Source organism: Panthera uncia, assembly GCF_023721935.1.
Source record: "Panthera uncia isolate 11264 chromosome A1 unlocalized genomic scaffold, Puncia_PCG_1.0 HiC_scaffold_16, whole genome shotgun sequence".
In the NCBI taxonomy this organism is placed as follows: domain Eukaryota; kingdom Metazoa; phylum Chordata; class Mammalia; order Carnivora; family Felidae; genus Panthera; species Panthera uncia.
Window position 1 is genome coordinate 23,940,796 of NW_026057576.1, and position 20,068 is coordinate 23,960,863.

Below are 20,068 nucleotides of genomic sequence, written 5' to 3' on the forward strand. Positions count from 1 at the left end.
AATATTTTCAGGCTTCAGTAATTACAGTATATATATGTATCCCCCCACCTCCCAACTGCAAATGCTTTTATTTGTTAGGGATTCTTTTCTTTGATAAAGATTGGAAAGTAAGATTTATCAGGGGGCTGAAATCCAAATCGCAGAGCGCACAAGATTGAAAGATGCACGTTTCCATGCTGCCAAATCCTTATCTGGAATCGGAGTCTTGTAATATTTGATTTTCTCCCAAGCAGCTCTGGTGCGTCGAGCCACGATCTGCGTTATCCATCTGCCTACTTTGGAGCAGGGCGCTTTACTATTTGGCGGTTTAAATGCTTTACGTTTTTGCCAGCGCGTTGAGAAAGGCTCTCGTGTTAAATTAAGTCAATTAATAAATGGAGACACATTAAGCAATCAATTTTGTCAGCCTATCTCCCCAGCATTATGTATGGTTGGCTGTAATCACAAGATAAATGCAATGTGCTGATCTATGGTAATGTTCAATAATACATTCTCCGCCAGGCTCAATTCATCAGGGAGTTTCGGTAGGGGAGGCATTTGTTATTGGCTGTCTCTGCACCTCAAGGATAACATTTCTGTCCTTCTGATTGGCCGCCTCACTGCTGCAAGATTCTAACCGTCTTATTTTGATGATGAATATGAAGGCACGCTAAGCCGGGCTGGAGCGGAGTGTCTCAGAGGCTGTGCTCCTTCCAGAGCCCAAGGACCTACCAGCTTCTTCCTGCTGCCTTCCTGTGCCAACAACCCCCCCAAAAGTTGTGATGCTTTTCTTTACCCAGTGCTTTGGGGCTGTGTTAGATCTCATTCACCTCCGCTTTCAGCACTACAAGGCTAAACGGGTTTTCAACGCCGCTGGGCAACTTGTCTGCGTTGTAAACCCCACGCACAACCTAAAGGTGAGTTGCTATCATTTTCTATTCCCGCGGCTCGGGTTCCAGTCCTTTCTCCTGGCTGGTCGGTGACCCTCCGCGTGCTCCTGGAGCTCCTGGCAAAGGCTCTCTGGCTAGCGCTAGGACGCGCTTGGTACCCGGAGGGGTTGCCTCGGCTCCTTCTCGCTTTCTAGGTGTCTCTCGTGCTCTCGGTGACAGCGTGTTGTTTCCCCGACTGGCAGAACAACTGGAGTGAGAGTCCAGTCTCTTTCCCCGGAGCTGTCAGTCTAAGAGCGGGGTCGGAAGGGAGGGTGGCGGAGGGGGAAGGGGGCGTCTTCCTCTAGCTCCCAAATATTTGTGGGCAAGCGTTCAGGAGACAGGATGTGAAAAGTTACCCAAATTGCACACTGTCCCATGTGTTTGGAAAGGCAGGCAGGCACATGGATTGCGGAAGCCCCCTTCTGCTGGCTGCCGCTGAAGTGGCCACGGGCGGGGGCGCGCAACCCCCAGACCCTGACCTGGGAGCGGATGAGGGGGGCTCTCTCTGCAAAGTGGTTTGCCTTTTGCTCAGACTCGGCGTGTGTGTGCGTGTGCGTGCGTGTGCGTGCGTGTGCGTGTGTGTGTGTGTGTGTGTGTGTGTGTGTGTGTGTAAGAGAGAGATTGAAAGATCAGGAGGAGTTAGTCTTTGCTCCCTGTGAGCTGCTGCGCCCCTTGCGCTGGGGACCGGAGGGGGCGGGATTTGCTTCAGTTGTATAATAATGAAACCGGCTGGGAGCTGCGGGTGTGTGAATCACCACCGGCTGCCCGGGCTGCGTCTGGCGCCACCGCCTCTGCATTTGTGTCTTCGGGCCAAAGCCCTTTACAAGAACAGCCCAAATCTGGGGTCTGGGAAGACCGCTCCACATCACAGCCGCGACCCACAGGGAAATGAACGAAGAACCGTTGGCTAGGGGTGGTGGGGGCGGAGACAAGACAGGGCAGTAGAGAGTGGGAGGGTGGGGGGCTCGGCTGAAGTCCCCGATATGAAACTCCGAGCCACCTTGGCTCTGTTTTAAGATAAACGATGAACTCACTGGGAGTTGCTTTCCTGTCTACCTCACCATGCGCAGGGCTGAGTGACAGGGAGGAGGGCAGGTCTGCAGGGGAGTGCTGGAACAGCCTGGCAGGGTAGATCTCTCATTCTGACCACTGCTCTTGGGTAGGGAAAGTGTTGCTCGTCCCTCATCACTGTATAAACTCCTATAAAGAGTCAGACTCTCCTCGGCCCTGCAGGTCAGGACTGATGGGTACCTCTCCCCTCCCGCCGCCCCGATTCCTGGAAGTCCCTAGGAGGGACAGCTGCCTGGAGTGCCTGTGGCAGTAGAGGCGGCCAGTCCTGGGCAGAGGGGTGCTGGACTGCTCCAGGATTGCTACGGTGCACAGACCTAGGAACTAGGTCTCGGAAGTACCCAGTCTGTGACTAGCACCAGCTCCATGACCTGCATTTGCTCTCTCCGTCCTATGCTCTCTCTTTCTGGCTCTAGCTCTCCTGCCCCTCGTTCCACTGGCTCCTTTTGCATTCGTGGCTTAGTTTTACAAATGACAGTCCACTGCCAGTCATCCTTGGCAAAGCAAGTGCATGGTGGACATACTAAAACGTGATTCTGAATTCCACGTTACCGCCACTTTGGAGACTGCATTCAAACTCCCATTATTTTGTCACTTTACATTAGTTACTTCCCTGTGGCAAGACGTTTTGTTTACTTCTGTTTTGCATTTTAATGCCTTTAAAAATTGTGTCTGAGACCAAAGTTTGCATTTATATGGTTCGCTGGCTGCAGCTGATGACGGGAGGAGACGCTCAGATCTGGGGTGGGGTGGGGTGGGCTGGGGTGAGACGCATCTGTGTGTATTTTTTAGCGAGGTCTGCCTGGACATTGGTTAGTAAGTAGTCCTGCTGCCCGAAACCCAGGAGTTCAGAGTCAGGGTTGGAGGCTCTGGGTCAGCTCTGACCAGCTGTGTGCCCTCAAAAGATTCAACCTCTCTGAGCCTTCCCTTCTCCACCTTCGAAATGGACGTATGAATGAGTATATCCATGGCTCTGTGAGGCTAAAAAGACTTACAAGGGGTGGCCGTGCCTCGTGGCACTCTCCCCCAAAAAGAATTGTTATGGCACATAATGTGGGGGGTTCCGGTAGGAACTTTAAAAGTTGTCACTCAAAGCCTTTAGCCCACTTAGAAACCATATAAGCAGTAACATAAAAACCTCTGACATATGCTTTGGGAGACTATTTTCCATGGCTCGCTTTTTCGTTCTCACTTGGCTTTTTTAATTTCCCATAAAAAAAAACACTTAGGGATTTTGCCCAGACAAGCATCCCCGGAGGTAAACAAAGCAAGTTGAGGGCTGTGAATGCCACCAGGGGGGTCCGGCAGAGAAGACAGGAGTCACAGGGGCTGTACCAGGCAGAAAGACCTCTACAGCCCAGACCACCTTTATGGAGGTCCAGGTGGCCCATCAGGTAAGTTTTACCTGCTTTGCAAACCTGGGGGCTAACAGCCATTTGCAGAGCTTTTGAAGGAACAGTTCGATCCGAGCACTGCCGGCTGCTTCACTTACATTAAAAAGTGAGTGAACAAAACCTCAAAGAAAAGGTGCTCCTACTAAGCATGAATTTCCATAGACCACAGAGATATGTCTTGGATATAATCAGCTGTGATCTACACGGAGGAAAAAATTCTTTTTTTAAAGGAAAAAAAAAGGGGGGGGGTGCTGTGGCAACGTTAACCCAGAAATAGCTATTGATCTGTGGTGCTTCCGTGCACTTTGTATGACAGGCTGGAACGTGAAATGGTGACCAAGGACAGAGAGACTGCAAGCTCGCTTTCAATTTTCTAGGTTGTGTGTAGCTACAAAGAGGGCTGGGAAGCCTGTGTTTTTCTTTGTGGAAGCATTTTTTGCGCTTCGTCCCTTCCCGGGCTTTCCAGAGAATGCTAACAGTATTTTAGGACCTGAGGCAAGTGCTGAGTTATAATCAAAATTCACTTACTGAGCAGAGAAAATCGTGTATTTACCATGCTTCCCTAGGTCACCTTCATCCTCAATCTTATTATGGCGATTACTCAGTAACCTGGGATTCCTTCAAGCAAGCGGATTCCTTTCCTTCTATGTGGGAGGCAGAAGCCTTCCTGGCAATGCAGACACCCTGGGTAAAGCCACGACACCCCTTAAGCCCACCCTAATTAAAAGGGGGCATTTAGAGTAGCTGTACTGGAACACAGGAGATCAGAACCCGGGGGACCTCTGCTTTAGGCAAGGGGCAAGCAGAGAAGAATCCGTTGCAGCGCCCTCTCCATGGGGCGCAAATGACACTCCGTGTGTCCCTGTGTCTGTCTCCTTGCACGTATAAGGATTCCAGATGATGCCCCCACATTTCTCCTTCCCACTTTATAAAGGGTCACCAGCAAGAAGCCAGCGTTCTTGGCTTGCTGCCCTCTCCGTCTTCATTCACAGAGGTTACAGAAATGTGGTCAGCAGGCTTCGGGCCGGCCCTGGTGAGGGCACCAGGTCCTGGTCCTGACTCGGCACTCCTTTCGCCCTGGTGCTTTTTGCTTGTTTCCAAACCAAGAAAGCCTTTGTGCTCTGGCTCCTCTCCCATTGGCACTGGCCACTTCTATAATGCCCTGTTCTGGGTAGCCTTCCCCTCTCCCGCCTTGTCTCTGGAGATGCCAGGGCCCCTCTAGGGCCAGTCCTCAGAGCTTTCCAATCAGACAGTACCTGAGCTGAGGCTGGCTGGACGACTTCCTCCTCTTAACCACAGCCCTTGATAAACTGGTTTCGGAAAGACCAGCAGAGAGCTTTCTGGCAAACTTCTGAAGGCCCTGGCCGGTACCAAAGTCCCTGCTGAATACCCCAGTGCCCTCACCAGCATCTAGAACAGAGGGTGTAACGTCCCCACTTGTCCTGGAAGGCCACTCATACCTCCATCTAGCTGGTCCTAAACCTCTTTATTTTAACCTGTTAACCTTGGGCTTACAGACTGAAATACACACACATACACACACACACGCGCGGCTTTAATTTCAGTGCCTGACTAACACTACATCTAAAATCTGGGCATTTCAGCACCATTACTTGAAGCATCCACACGCCTTTTATTCTAAGACCAACCTGAGCCCGTGTGGATGAATGTGTGTTGAGTGACAGGTGATGGGGGGGTGGGGGGGACTGCAAGGCAGAGGAGGGGGATCACCAAAGGAGGGGACCGAGGAGATATGTGTGGCAAAGCCAGACATCACCTCTCCTGTTTGTGGGTAATCTTTGGAAATCCCGTTCTCACCCCCGGGCTTTCCCTAACTCTGCCTGACATGGCTCGGCAGGCAGCCGAATGAGAGCTAAAGACCTGAACATTGTTTTTAGGGATTTAGAGGCGGCCTTTGGAGCGTTCATCCTGAATATCTGTTTTAAAGCACTTGAAGGCTTCCGCCAAGACTGGTTAACAGCCAGAGTGTGGGTTACCCGGCTCTGGTTGACATAACCCACCCCTGAGGAACCCCGGGCCCCATCCTCTGGAAGTGTCACCATCTTCCTTTTGCTGGCCTCTCTTGTGCCTCCGCACAGTTCATTAGCACCTTGGAGGGGCTCGGAGAGGATAAGAGAGGAGCTGAAACTGGTGGGGGTCGCTCTCTGGGCCTTATTCTAAAAGCTCCCCGTGCAGACTCTTCCAGCCCTTGGGTTCCCGTGGATATTGTAGGACACTCAACTCCACGGGCACCGAGCGGCTGTGCAGCTTTTCTGGTTAATGGTGATTGCAAACGAGGCTCCCGAGTCCCATAAGTAAAGGCCCGGGGCCCCGAGCAGTCATTTGGCGAGCTGGTGATGGAGTTGCAGGGAGGCCGAAGCTGGCACCGAGGCGAGGTGAGCCGATTACCTCTGTCCCCCACGTATCCAGAGGCGCCAGAGCAGATTTCATGTAACTCTCTTAACCACGGTCCCTCGAGCTGCAGACTCTGTGACAGAAATGAGAAAACCGGTACTGCAAGCTTTCCCTGAAGTCCACAGAGAGGTCAGAGCTATTTGGATGACTTCCCCAGGGTGAGGCAGAGTATTTTTCTAGCAATTAACAATGGTGGGGGGGGGGGGGAATAACCGTCTGTGAAGGTATTTTACCCTGAAAGTCATCTTGAATCAAATAGCTCTGTTTCTCAAAGGCGAAAGTTGACCTGTTTAGATGCTAATTGTTACACGGAAGGGGTCAGTCTGGGGAGTGGAGACCTGTCCTCCACAGGGGCCTGGGACTCAGGGAATGACAGGGAGTCATTAAATGAAATGGAAGGTCAAACCTTCTTTTTTTTAAAGTTCATTTATTTTGAGAGAGACAGAGAGAACGAGAGTGCACACATGAGCTGGAGAGGGGCAGAGAGAGAGAGAGAGAGAGAGAGAGAGAGAGAAGGAGAGAGAATCCCAAGCAGGCTCCCCACTGTTGGCACAGAGCCAGATGTGGGACTCGAACTCACCAACCGTGAGATCGTGACCTGAGCTGAAATCAAGAGTTGGACGCTTAACCGACTGAGCCACCCAGGTGCCTCTAAAGCTTCTTATTTTATAGTTGAGGAAACTGAGGCCAGAGAGGGGGAAGTGATGTACATCCATTTCCCAGCATTGCTGTAACACACTGCCACAAACTGGGGGCTTAAACAGAAACGCATTCCCTCGCGGTTCGGGAGGTGAGATGTCCAAAATCAAGGTTTCAGCAGCACCCTGCCCACTCTAAGGCTCGCCAGGGAAGACTCTGCTCCTTGCCTCATCCAGCTTCTGGTGGCTCCATGTGTTCCTTGGCTTGTGGCCACATCCCTCCAATGTCTGCCTCTGTGGTGTCCCACCGTCCCTTTCTCTCCTCCGCCTGTCCTCTCCTCTGTGTGGCTATCTTACACAGATACGTGGGATTGCATTTAAGGCCTCCCTGGTTCATCCGGGGTAAGCTTCTCCTCTCGAGACCCTTAATTCAAGCCTACCTTTGGGTCATGTCATATTCACTCTCTTGCCACGTAAAGTGATACTCATAGGTTCCAGGGGATGTGAACATGTCATCGTGTGGGCCGCCATTCAACCCACTACACAACTTTTGCAAATGTCAACCCATCCGGCGACAGAAATGGAAGCGTTAAGTTACGTCTCCTAATCCCAGACCCATATCCCCTGCGCTGTCCCAGGCTGCCTTGAAGTTAGCCCCCAACGAAATGTCCCTCGTGCAGGTGCGTGCCGTCAGAGCAGAAAATTACAGGGACCCCCGTCCTGTACCCCATCAGCCCTGGGACAGCAGTATGACCCCGTGGGTTGCACCACGCACCTATCATCCCCCTTCACCAAACCTGCATTCTGCGTGCACATTGTGTTTTTTAAATCAAGTAGTAAAGAGACACATAGACAAAAGCATAGCCCTTTACACCCACCAGGTCAATACGGGGAGAAGTAGTGGGTGTTGGGGGGGGAGGGGCGGGGAAACACGGGCTTTGGGGGAGCCAGGCCTGAAGTCAAATCCAGAGTGTGCCACGTGTAGACGTGTGACTTTGAACAAATGGTTGAGCCCCCCGGAGGCTCCATTTCCTCATCTTTAAAAGCGAGAAAACAGTGCCCACCTGCTAGGGTGGCCTTGAGGCTGAACTGAGCGCCTACGAGGAAAATGTCTGCCGCGGAGGAGAGTCAGTAAACGGCAGCAGTTACTGTCAACAATGGTCATTACGATGAAAGCAGCTCCTTGGAAGCCCGCGTCCACTCCCTGCAGCCCCCCCGGGCTGTCTTTCTCTGCCCTCCCGCCCTCTCTGCAAGCCTCCTGCTTGCTGCTCTTTGGTATTCGTGAATCGCCCTTGGCCTTGAAGGGAATTTTGAGTAGCACAATTTCTCGCCTTATATTAAAGTAAGATTTGTCCTTAAGGCATCGCTTCCATACAACACTGGATGCTGCCTGGGTCCTGAGGCCGTTCATCCAATGGGACAGGGCCCGGGTCTCAGGACACAGGTGCCTGTCATGGGACGGGGGCTGATCAGCCGGGTGCCCTGTCATTCACAGAGCCAGGAGGCGTGCAGATACGTCCCCATCTCCACCCATCCTGAAACTTGCCCCTCATGACTTATGCATGACGTCTTTTCATTAGCAGCAGCTGAGTAAGCACATGGGTAAGTGGCTCTGTGAGGGGCATCGGATCTGGAGGGTGTGGATCCGAGCTGGGTGACACCACTGAGAGATTCAGCGGGGTGGGGAGACGTCCATGCGCAAACGCTGCACGCTCCCTGGGAGACTGGACGTTTTCTCTCTGCCCTTCGGTTCACTCTGCCTTGAGAAGCAGCCTCACTCTCAGCAGGGCAAGGATGAAGGGGGGTGTGGCTGGGTCCAGGCTGCAGGGACCCTGCGGGTCCCCGCCCCGCAAGGGAGGGGGCGGCAAGAGAGATGCTCTGACCTTTCTGAGCCAGGAAAGAATTCCTGGATCCCACTGTTATCAGAGAACTTTCTAAAAGTACTAAGCGAGTCCACAGACCTGGGTCTCCCGCCCTCCAGCCTGAGTTTCTAAACGTACACTCACAGGGGCACCTGGGTGGCTCAGTCGGTGAAGTGTCCGGCTTCAGCTCAGGTCATGATCTCACGGTCCATGAGTTCGAGCCCTGCGTTGGGCTCTGTGCTGACAGCTCAGGGCCCGGAGCCTGCTTCGGATTCTGTGTCTCCCTCTCTCTCTGCCCCTCCCCCGCTCATGCTCTGTCTCTCTCTGTCTCAAAAATATATAAACATTAAAAAAAAATTTTAAACACACACTCAACTCACGCTCACTCGCACAATCGATGGTAATTCTGAGGATGCCGACCTCTGGGGACCCTGCGTGGTCTCTGAATAGCAGTGCAAGACCACAGGACGCAAAGCCCAGTGGAGGGGGAGAGCCGACCCCCAGGACTGCGGAAGAAAGAATAAGAGGGAGATGGACAAGACATGTCTCTCCTATCCAATCTGCGACTGACCACTGCAGCCTCAGGAAGGAGGTCAAGGGAGAAAGAAAGTGTTGGGAAAGAAAGGAGCAACATTCTAGTTGAGGCCTTAAAGTACAGACAGATCTGGGTTTGTATCCAGTGCTGTTCTTCTGTTGTTCCTTGACTAATTTAACTGGCCTCCCCGAGCCTGAATTTCCTCACCTGTAAAATGATTGTTGCAAGGATGGAATAATGTCACGTACGTCAAGTGCTTAGCACAGCACCTAGCCCATAGTAAATACTCCATCAATGGGAGCTACCGTTACTCTTTAAAAAAAATTTTTTTTTTAATAATTTTTTTTTAAACGTTTTATTTATTTTTGAGACAGGGAGAGGAAGAGCATGAACGGGGGAGGGTCAGAGAGAGGGAGACACAGAATCTGAAGTAGGCTCCAGGCTCTGAGCTGTCAGCACAGAGCCCGACGTGGGGCTCGAACTCACGGACCGCGAGATCACGACCTGAGCTGAAGTCGGCCGCTTAACCGACTGAGCCACCCAGGCGCCCCTAAAAAATTTTTTTTAACATTTATTTATTTTTGAGAGACACAGACAGAGCATGAGCAGGGGAGGGGCAGAGAGAGAGGGAGACACAGAATCCGAAGCAGGCTCCGAGCTGTCAGCACAGAGCCCGACACGGGGCTCGAACCCACAGACCGTGGGATCGTGACCTGAGCCGAAGTGGGACGCTCAACCGAGTGAGCCACCCACGCGCCCCAAGGGAGCCATCATTACTCTTAAGCTGTGTCCTGTAGGGATATTACTCGGGGCACAAGAGGTGAGCAAGCTTCTCTTGCCCAACTTGTGTGGGTGACCGAACTCCTCTTGCTCCAAATGAACGGAGGGAGGGGGCAGCAGTAACATGACCTGTCTGTCCAGTGGCCAAGATTTTGAAGCACAGTCTGTTCAAGATAAGAGAGCCAGAGTGATGCTGTAGTTTCAGGTCCTGGTCTGAGAAACAAGGATGATAAAGGGATGAAGGGACTTGCCCAAGGTCAGAGCTGATGACGGGCACAGCCCAATGCTCTGTGACCCCACGCTGCTGGAGGAGGAGAGCGCTGGTTAAGGACACTGCCTCTCTAATAATAGGACCCTGTGGCAATGCTGGATGTCTTCCCAGGGGGTCCTTGTCCTCAGGACAAGGTGCCAGGTGTAAACCAGCCAGGCGACAGCGGGGCATTAAAAAGGTCAATGTTCCTTGGGTCTCTGGTACTGGCTCAAATACACAGCAGACGGAAGATGAGCCTCCAAATGGCTTCACCAAAGCCACGAAGCAATAACCCCAGACTTTCAGACAGTAGACGGATCAAGGTCTGGTACAAAAAGCTACATTTGCATCTTACCTCCAGGGCCCCAGGTGAAAATACCCTCAGAAAGCAGATCCGAAACCAGCCTAATGTTTTTAGCCATCGAACAGGGTCCTTGGGGCTAAGTGAGAATTGTGATCTAACCGGAAATGTCAGTTTGACTTGCAAGATGCCGTATCTCTTAATAATTTCTCGGTCCTTTAATGTATTTTTAATCACAAATTTGTGATGAGGAGGGAGCTGTGTGCTGCAGGGCTGTCTCCAGCCGAGGCCCCAGGAACTCCAGCTAGGAGAGAGTGGCCTGGGGAAGGAGCAAGGCTGGGCCTCCCAGCACAAGACTGGAGAATGTCTTCTATGGAGGAGCAAGGCCATTACAGACCACATTTGGAAAGGGAAGAGGGGGTTCGCTGGGCATTAGGAAGGCAGAACCGCATGCAGGTCAATAACAGATTTTCTGAGACTGGCCAGTCAGTCTCATCATCTGCTCAGCTTTGCAGCCAGACACCAGGGCCCCCCAGATCTAACTCCTACGACATCACCAAAGATGTGCCAGGAAGGCCAACGCAAGTAGCCACCTGGAACCTCGGGTTTCCTTTCTGTAAGTCCGGGGTGTATTATGACTTGCACGAAGCTAAGCCAGCTACACATCTTGCAACCATCAGACAATTGTTTTCCGCTGTTGGGTACGCACACAGTGATAACAATAATGACAATGACAGCCACACGGTGGCTGCCATTTGTGGAAGGCATGCTATGTCCAGGAACTGTGGGAAATGCTGTGCGTTTAGTTCTCGCCGGGAAATGGTACGCGATTCTCCTCCTCTGTGCTACAGAATAACAAAGCAGAAAACACTGGAAGAGCTTGTTCACTGGGGTGGAGCCTTCTTAAACTCAAATCCTGTGCTTTTAAGCACTTCTTGACATGTCGTCCATTAGTGCTCTCTTTTCACAACAACCAAGCCAGAGGACAAGGACCGAGTGGACTAGATTTCATTTAAAAACACCGAGGTGGGATCCTGTCTTATTCACCCTTGTGTATATACGTCAAACACACACGTAGCTGCTCCAGCTCTTGGCAGGCGGTCCTGGAAGGCATTCTCCAGACTTCTCTGTGCCGCCTGGTAGAATCAAGCCCCTGTGGCCTACAGCAGTGACTTTCCTCCTTCCTCCTGCTTCCTGGAACCACCTTCTAAATAAACTCCTGCATCCAAATCTTTCTCTCAGGCTCTATTTTTGGAGAAGCCAAGTTAAGACTATGGATACGCTCGTGCTTTTTAAAATTATTATTATTGGCTGATGTTTATTGAGCACTTACAAACTGCCAACTGCTGTGCCAAGTGATTTACCTGAATTGCCTGTTTGACCATCCTCAGAACAATGCCATCAGTGTATCCCCAATTCACACAAGAGGAAACTAAGGCACAGAGAGATTAAGTAACCTGTCCAAGGATGCGTTCAATGAGCAGTACAGGTTAGCTGGTGCTTTTAACCTCTATCTAAAGCTGTGTCTCCCTCTTGATAACACAATTGCTTGTCTGGAAACTTCTACAAAGAGCATAGCCCTCCAAATTCAGGCTCAATAAAAACTATGATTTGCATAAGATGCTTCAGGGGAAACTTTGCAACCACTTTACCTACACGCTCAACTCCAAATTACCCTGCATAAAAGGAAATCTGTGCTCCATGACCACTTTTGTTTAAAAATGGGTACATAGCAAAGGAAACTGGCAAAAAGAAAAAAAAAGACAAAGAAAAAAGGAAAAAGAAAAGAAAAGGCAACCTCCTGAAGGGGAGAAAATATTTGCAAATCATACATCTGATGAGAGGTTAACATCCAAACATATAAAGAACTTGACTCAGTAGAAAAAATAACAACAAATCCGATTCAAAAATGGGGAGAGGATCTAAACAGACATTGTTCTAAAGAAGACAGGCTCACAAATAAATGTTCCACATCACTCATCGCACAAACCAAAACCACAACGAGATACGATCTCACACCTGTCGGAACAGCTATTATCAAAAAGACAAGGAATAACAAGCGTTGGCAAGGATATGGTGAAAAAGGAACATCTGTGCACTATTGATGGGAATGTAAATTAGTACAGCCATTATGGAAGATAGTATGGAAGTGTCTCAAAAAATTAAAAGCAGGGGCACCCGGATGGCTCAGTCGGTTAAGCAACAGACTCTTGATTTCGACTCAGGTCATGATCTCAGGGTTGTGAGAGCGAACCCCGCATCAGTCTCTGTGCTGAATGCACAGTCTGCTTAAGATTTTCTCCGTCTCTCCCTCTCTCTGCCCTTTGCTCGCGCGCTCTCTCTCTTTCTCAAATAAATCAATAAGAAAAAAAAATCTTAAAAAAATTAAAAGTACATCTACTACCTGACCCGGCTATTCCACTTCTGGGTATTTATCTGAAGAAAATGAAAACCCTAATTCAAACAGATATATGGGCTCCTCTGTTCACCGCAGCATTATTTACAATAGCCAAGATAAGGAAACAGCCTAAGTACCCATCAACGGAGGAGTAGATAAAGAAAATGTGATATATATCTACATATCTTTAGACAGATATAGAGAGAGATAGATATCACACAATGGAATATTACCCAGTCATAAAAAAAAGAGGGAAATCTTGTCATTTGTGAAAACATGGATGGGCTCTGAGGGCCTCATGCTAAATGAAATAAATCAGACAGAGAAAGACAGATATTGTACGATGTTACTTATATGTGGAACCTAAAAAACAAAACAAAACAAAACAAAACAAAACTCCCGGATGCAAAGAACAGACTGGTGGTTACCAGAAGGGAGGGGGCGGGCGAAAGGGTGATCGGGGTCAATTGTGTGGGGACAGACGTTACTGGGCTCATTGTGGCAATCACCCTGCAGTGTATACAAATACCGAATTACTATGTTGTGCACCTGAAGCCAATATAATGTTATCTGCCAGTTTTACTTCGATATACGTAAATAAATAATTGGTTACAGGTGTTGTCAGGCGAAGGGATGTCTGAGTCGGCAGCTACATTGATCGCTAATATTTTTTTTTCTAAAATCAACGAGAAATGAAATATCGATGACCATTTTCTACCTAATCTAACTCAGCGTCCACCTGGATCTCTGGTAAACCTTCCCCCTAATTCCTTTCAAACGTTTTCTCTTTCCCAAACGGCTGTGGGAAGAACTGAGGGAGGGAGGGAGGCATCCGTCTGCGAGGTGAGCTTGTCAGAGGAAAAGTGGAACGACGTGGACGAGCTTTGTGTCCAGTGTGCAAGCTGGAGAAATGCAGAGGAGTGTTTACACTGACTTTGGAGGGCGGGAGCAAAACGCTCAGCCAGGAGCTGCCGAGGGCAGATCACCAAAGTAAATCCCAGGCGCCTCCTCCAGCAGCCCTGACATCTGGGGACAGTCCCGGAGAGCCACACAGGGCTCACGGGGGACCCTGACGTGGAAGGGATGATGGCGCGTCTGTGAGGAAAGTGCCCCTGGCACCAGTGCCATGACCATCCAGCCCCCGTGACACCTGCTCCTCCCAGCGCCCCTCGGGGTGGGGGTGGGGGGTGGCTGGCGCCCCGGGCCCCCTGTGCCACCCCCGTGCCCGCCCGGCCTCCCCGTAAGCAGGAGGGCTGATGAGCACATCAAGAACCAACTTCACTGAAGCCAAAGTGATACATCTGTTTATGGTAATTAAATAAATGCCAGCTGGACCCTTCTCGGCGCACTTACTGAAGCACGTGCCAGATTCACGAGGCTCTCCAAGAATCCGAGAGAAATCAGAGGCGGGAAAGCGAGCTCTCAGCCACTTACCACCCACTTCTTGAGAATCCTTGGCTGAGGAGGTCTTCTCAGAACCGAGAGCCTGGCTTCGGTCCCACCGGGTCTTGAGCAAGTCATTTCACCTTGGCTTCTCCATCTGTCAGGTGAGACGGTGACACTTGCTCTGTGCCTCCCTTCAAAGTGACCTTGGCTAGAGGTTGGCCCTTCCTCATTGACCCCATCTACATGCTGCCTCTTTTCAAAGGAGGTTTGAGGCAGTTTAGCACCACATGGTGTGGTGACAGGGGAAATAAACTGGAAGGAAGACGGTGAATGCACGCGGGTTCGTTGTATGATTTGTACCCATTGTACCCGTTCGGAGTGAGTGGCAGAAATTATAAGGATCGTGGCCTTTGGACTCAGATGTGGCTTCACCTCCAATGTTCCTGGGTGACTCTTGGCAAGGGACTTAACCACTCTGAGCTTCGTTTTCCTTGTCTAAAATAAGGCAGGCAGTGTAAGGCCAATGGAGGATTAAATGTGGCAAATATACAGAAAAGCACTTTGACCAGTGCCAAGCACATAGTGGTGCCCTTATAAACACTGGTTTCTTTTCCTTGCCTGCCGTCTCTCCTTCCTTCCTCTACTCCTTCTTTCCTTCCTTCCTTTCCCCTTCCTTGCTTGTTTCTCTTCATTTGTCTTTCCACGTTAAATAAGAAAGTCTCCAGGAAATGCTTCTGTCATAATTGGACTAATGGGTGAGAAGGGACTCTGTGGGGATGGGAAAGAATTTGGAATTATGAAGGAAAGAAATCCCTGACGTGCAAGGAAGGGAAAATTTTAAAGATGGGGTATGATTCACTGAACTTATCCAAAGTCACCAGGTGACTTATTTTTGCATCTAATTTTTGTTATCTGGGTGGCGAATTAGTAAGAGGGGTCCCCTCAGGTGCCCCAGATCCCTCCAAGGGATCTAGAGTAGGAGGTATGCTGGGAGGACGTTCATTCCACATGGAGTCGGGAAGACCAGGGACGGACGGGGCTGCCGTTATGGAGGGCACGACTCCAGACAGACGTCAAGCCTCACAACAGCAGGATGGCCAGGTGGTCCAGGGGGCGCTAGAACCTACCATCCCCCTGCCTGGAGCAGGTGCTGGGACAGCAGATGTCTGCACATTTTCCTCCAACCAATTAGAAAATAGAGGTGACAAATGCAATTCTTTCTTACCCTCTGAGGTCACATGGGTATGTCCAGGCAGGCGGGATGAAGAGACAGCCTGCAAAGAGACAGGCAGAGAGAATTCTAGGCAACGGGCTGGCATCAGCGGGGTGTGGCAGCAGGAAGGAGCCCCTGCTACCTGTTCTGTGAAGCCTTTCCTGGTAACCGCTTTCCCCATCTGTCTCACGGATGCTGCACTGATTTTAATCACAGCCCTCAGACTCGTTTGCTCCATGCAGCTGTCTGCATGTCTGTGTCCCTATCAGATGGTGAGCCCCATGTCCTCAGCCTTAGCATAAATGAATGAATGGCACATAGTAGGTGCTTAGTAAATGTAGGTCTAATTAATAAGTAGAAGGCTCACGATGGTAAGAACAAGGCAAGGAAGCAGGAGAACTGAGAGTGTTACCAAGACAGAGATTCAAGATGGGCACCTGGGTGGCTCAGTCGGTTGAGCGTCCAACTTCGGCTCAGGTCATGATCTCGTGGTTCGTGAGTTCGAGCCCCGCGTCGGGCTCTCTGCTGTCAGCGCGGAGCCTGCTGCGGATCCTCTGTCCCTCTCTCTCTCTGCGCCTCCCCCACTCACACTCTCTCTCAAAAATAAAATATTCTTAAAAAAAGATAGAGCCTGTATCCTGAAGCCTGCTCTACGCTATGAACTCAGTATGAAGAGGGCAGTCATAAGGCCAGAGCTAGACAAACAGTGAGACCTGGTCCAACCTCCCAGATCCTTCCTGCCTAAGGATAGGATTGGGTTTCTGAGCCTGGGCTGGATCTAGGCTCATGGTTGAGGTCGATGATACAGGAAAATGTAGTATGATGCTAAGTGATGCACTCCGGAGCCACACTACCTGGGTTCAATGACTGTCTCCACAGCTATCAGCCCTGTGACTTTGGACTTCTAACTTAGTTTATCTTATACCTCAGTTTTCCCACCTGTAAAATGGGAATAACAATAGTACCTGCATTGTAGGGTTGCCGTAAGGACTAAATGAGTTAATATGATAAAGTGCTTGGCACAGAGTGAATGTTACACAGGTGCCAGCTACTATTATTGCCATTGGTGATGGTGTCGTCATTACCAGACGTTGAGGGGGTTGGGGCGGGGGGCGTGCACGGTCCATAGGTCCCGACGGTGATACAGTAAAAGGAGAGAGGAATCTCATGGGTTCTGGCTTCCATCTACTGTATTACAACTGCCCCAACTTTACCTGGTTAGGGGTTGATCATCTGAAGATTAGTTCTCTACATGCTGCTGGGAAATGTTTCAGGTTCCGCTTTTTGAGACCTGGGACAGTCCCTACCACCGCGGTGCCACAGGTTGACTTTGAAAAGAACACGGGTGTGAGGTTTGATTGCCAGTATACTCAAGTGAATCAGGGGTTTTTGTGGCTTGAGGGATGGGGGACCAAGCTTTCTCTTTCTGTCTTTATGCTGTCTTGTGGGCTCTCAGGCCTAAAGGGGATGAAAGAACATTAAAACCCGTTCAATTCTTAAGGGAAGTTCTTGCTTATTTGTTTTTAAACACCTACTTGTAAAGCACTTACTATGTGCCAGGCACACTATTCTAATTACAAATACTAACACAATCTCCAACATAACCCTGTAAAATAGAGCAATCTTTGTCACTACTTTACAGGTGAGGAAGGAGGCACAGAGAGGGTAAGCAATGTGCTCACAAGCTCACAGCAGGGACCAGTGAGGCCAGGCTCATGAACACAGGCGCCCGGTCCCAGAGCTGGTCGTGTGTCTCCTATTATGCCACCTCGCCGGAAGGCCTCAGTTTGGGTAAATGCACGAGAAGGTAAGCTGGCCTTTCCCAGCCCAGGGTGAGTTCAACTGCCAGCTACCCCAGAGTCTCCCACTCAGAGCAGCCCTGCCTTCCCCGATGGAAGGAAAGAGAAATCCCATAGACTCCACCAGAGTCCCAGATTCCTGCTGACTCTGGGAGCCCAGCTTTGGAAGGAAGGTTTTGTGCCCCAAAGACTCCTCCCATATGGCCGAGGACACTGTCTAGCCTGAGACCCCTCCACCGCCTCTTCCCCTTGGTTTTCTATTACTTCTCAGACACCCCCCAGTCTGAGAACAGGTAGGGCCTGGGGCCTGGGGGACTTCTTCCCTCTTTTCCAAGCAAAGGGAAGAAGCCCCAGGGAGCCTGCGGATGTCAGTAAACAGGTCTGTGTGATCGCTGGGCCTTCACAATTGGACAGCCTTTTCTTTCCCCTGATAGAGATAAATGTTGATAACTCAATGATGATGAAAACATTGTAAAGTGCCACGCACAGCATGTTTAGTTACAAAAGCCAGGAATAATTGCTTCAGCCTTCCTGCTAAGAAAACCAGTTGTTGAGTCCAGGATAATTCTAGTAAGAAATTGGCATTCGGGGATTAATTGTTTAGAATGTAATGACTGCTACAACCCAAACTAATGAGAACAGAAGGCAGCTTCCAATTTGAATTTCAGGAATGAAATCGGCTTTGCCAGGCTGGTTGGTGCAGAAAAAGAGAATGGAAGGGCTTTTTTTTTTTGACCTCAGTTCTGATTGGGCGAAAAAATAAGAAAGCATTTTGCAAGAACAGCTTCTGAGAAGACTAGCCAAAAGTCTGTGCAGACGCCTCAGGGAAATTCTTGATTGATTATTAAAAGCCTGGCTGAGCTTTTCCTTGGGGCCCTGAGCAGGTGCGGGGGCAGCAAGGCAGGGGTGAGTCACGGACTGCGCTGGGCCGGGGTGGGGGGAGCGGGCACTGGGCATGGAGTCCCACCCGTCCCTGCCACTTCCGCTCTGACCTTCAGCAGGTCACCTGTCCTTTCCGAATCTGTCCTCCTGCAAACAGCACTCACCCTGCCAACTTCAGTGGCTTATGGTGAGGCTCGGGTGAGAAAATAGCTAGCAAAGTGCACTGCGATCTTTATATCACAATGTGGGTGGAGAGTGTTATTTGGATAAGTTACCCCTTCCTCCTTCTTTTATTTGTTTGCTTAGCCCTAAAAGGGACTCAAGGCAACCTGCCTATTCTTCTCTAATTTCTAGCATCGCTGTGAGCAGCGTGTTGAATAACTATCAAGGCAGGCAGTGGTTCAGTGCCAGAAAAGACCAGAAAAGACCCAAGAAGGTTGGTAGGGTCCACTGGACAGGAGCCTGAGGGCCCCTGAGGGAGTAGAACCCTTGCTGGCTCTTCAAAAGGCACTACAGATAAGAGGTGAGGGGGAAAAGGAAATGGGAGCGGCCCACTCATTCAAGTGTCTATTTGTTGGGTTCTGGCTATGAAGATATATTTATTTACTGAGGGACTGTTAGGGGAGTGGCATCACGATAAAGAGATTAAAAGGACCCTCACAAGACCTACTTGACTCATGGGAGAGGCCGCAAATTCTCCACCAGTGTCCAACTCTTACCCAGTTTTCTTTCCCAGTTTCCTCCCATCTCCATCCCTGCCTTCTAGCTGACGTTGGTAACAGAGATGCTGAGCAGTATTCCCTGGAATTCTTTCAACTGGAAAGCACCCTCATCAAAGTCCTACCATAAGTGAGGACTCCTCAGACTGCCTGCCCAACGTGAGGTCAGAGAAGGTTCTCAGAGAGGATTTAGATGTGATGCTCTTAGGGTAAAGGCAAAGGCATTGGAAAGTTGCAAGTGTTGGCCAAGGATGTGGAGAAACCAGAAACCTTGCACACTGTTGGTGAGAGTGTGAAATGGTGCAGCTCCTGTAAAAAACAAAAAACAAAAACCAAAAAAACAGGAGTTTTTTATATGGAGGTCCCTTACGACATTTAATACAGAATTACCGTGTGGCTCCGCAATTCCATGTCAAAGAGTTGAAAATGGGCTCAAACAGGTATTTGTACCCCAGTGTTCACAGCAGCATTATTTGCAATAGCCAAAAGGTGGAAACAACCCAAGAATCCATCAACAGATGAATGGATAAGCAAAATACGGTCTGTACCTACAATGGAATATCACTCGGCTACAAAAATCAATAAAATTCTGACACATGCTACAACACGGATGAACCTTGAAAACACGGTGCTAAGTGCAATAAGCCAGGCACAAAAGGACAAAGATCGCATGATTCCACTCATATGAACTATCTCACATAGGCAAGTTGACAGAGACAAAAGGTAGATTCAAGATTACCAGGGGCTGAGGGGAAGTGGAGAGTTATTGCTTAAGGGTCACGCTTTTCTGTCTGGAATGGCAAAAAAAGTTCTGGAAGTAAGATAGTGGTGGTGGTCATACAACATTATGACTGTAATTAATGCCACTGGATTGTACACTTAAAATAGCAAAAATGGCAAATCTTGCGTTTTAAGATTTTATCATAGTAAAAATATATAATTCGCTTAAAAATGAAGGCAAAGTTCCTGGACAAAGTTGGGCAGGGCAGAGCTCTTGCTTGCCCAGGGCGGGGTTCCCCCCCCAACCCAAGCCTGTCTTCCCTGCCTCTCTAGCCGCTTGGCACCAGTTCAGCCATAGCGCTCACCTTGCTCCCTGCCACGGGGGAGCGCCCCCCACCCACCCACAGCAAACCTTTTCGCACCGCGTGCCAGGTCAGGTTCCTTGGTTATACTCTCAGAGACCCATGCTCCTTCTTCAAAGTACAAGCTCCAATGATGGAATATTCGAATCATGTCTGGCTCTCCCATGAGACATAAATGCCGTGGTAACAGGGACCGTGTCTGTTTACTCTCTCCGTGTTAGTGCTACTGCCCCTCGGAGGTCCTCGGTAAATGAATACATTCTAGGGGCGCCTGGGTGGCTCAGTAGGTTAAGTGTCAGACTTTGGCTCAGGTCACGATCTCATAGTTCATGAGTTCAAGCCCTGCACTGGGCTCCGTGCTGACGATGCGGAGCCTGCTTGGGATGCTCTCCTTCCCTCTCTCTCTGCCCCTCCCTAGCTTGCACGCATGTGCACGCT

At 50.0% G+C, this 20,068-nt stretch overlaps 1 protein-coding gene across 1 annotated transcript in view; it reads left to right on the forward strand.

The window, feature by feature from the left end:
• The first annotated feature begins 752 nt into the window (after positions 1-752).
• The window catches only part of SIAH3 (siah E3 ubiquitin protein ligase family member 3), a 68,346-nt gene continuing 49,030 nt past the window's right edge, over positions 753-20,068 (forward strand). Inside the window, exon 1 of the mRNA XM_049646967.1 lies at positions 753-896. Coding sequence (XP_049502924.1) covers positions 762-896 — 135 coding nt within the window. The 5' untranslated portion in view covers positions 753-761. The remainder of the gene's footprint in view (positions 897-20,068) is intronic.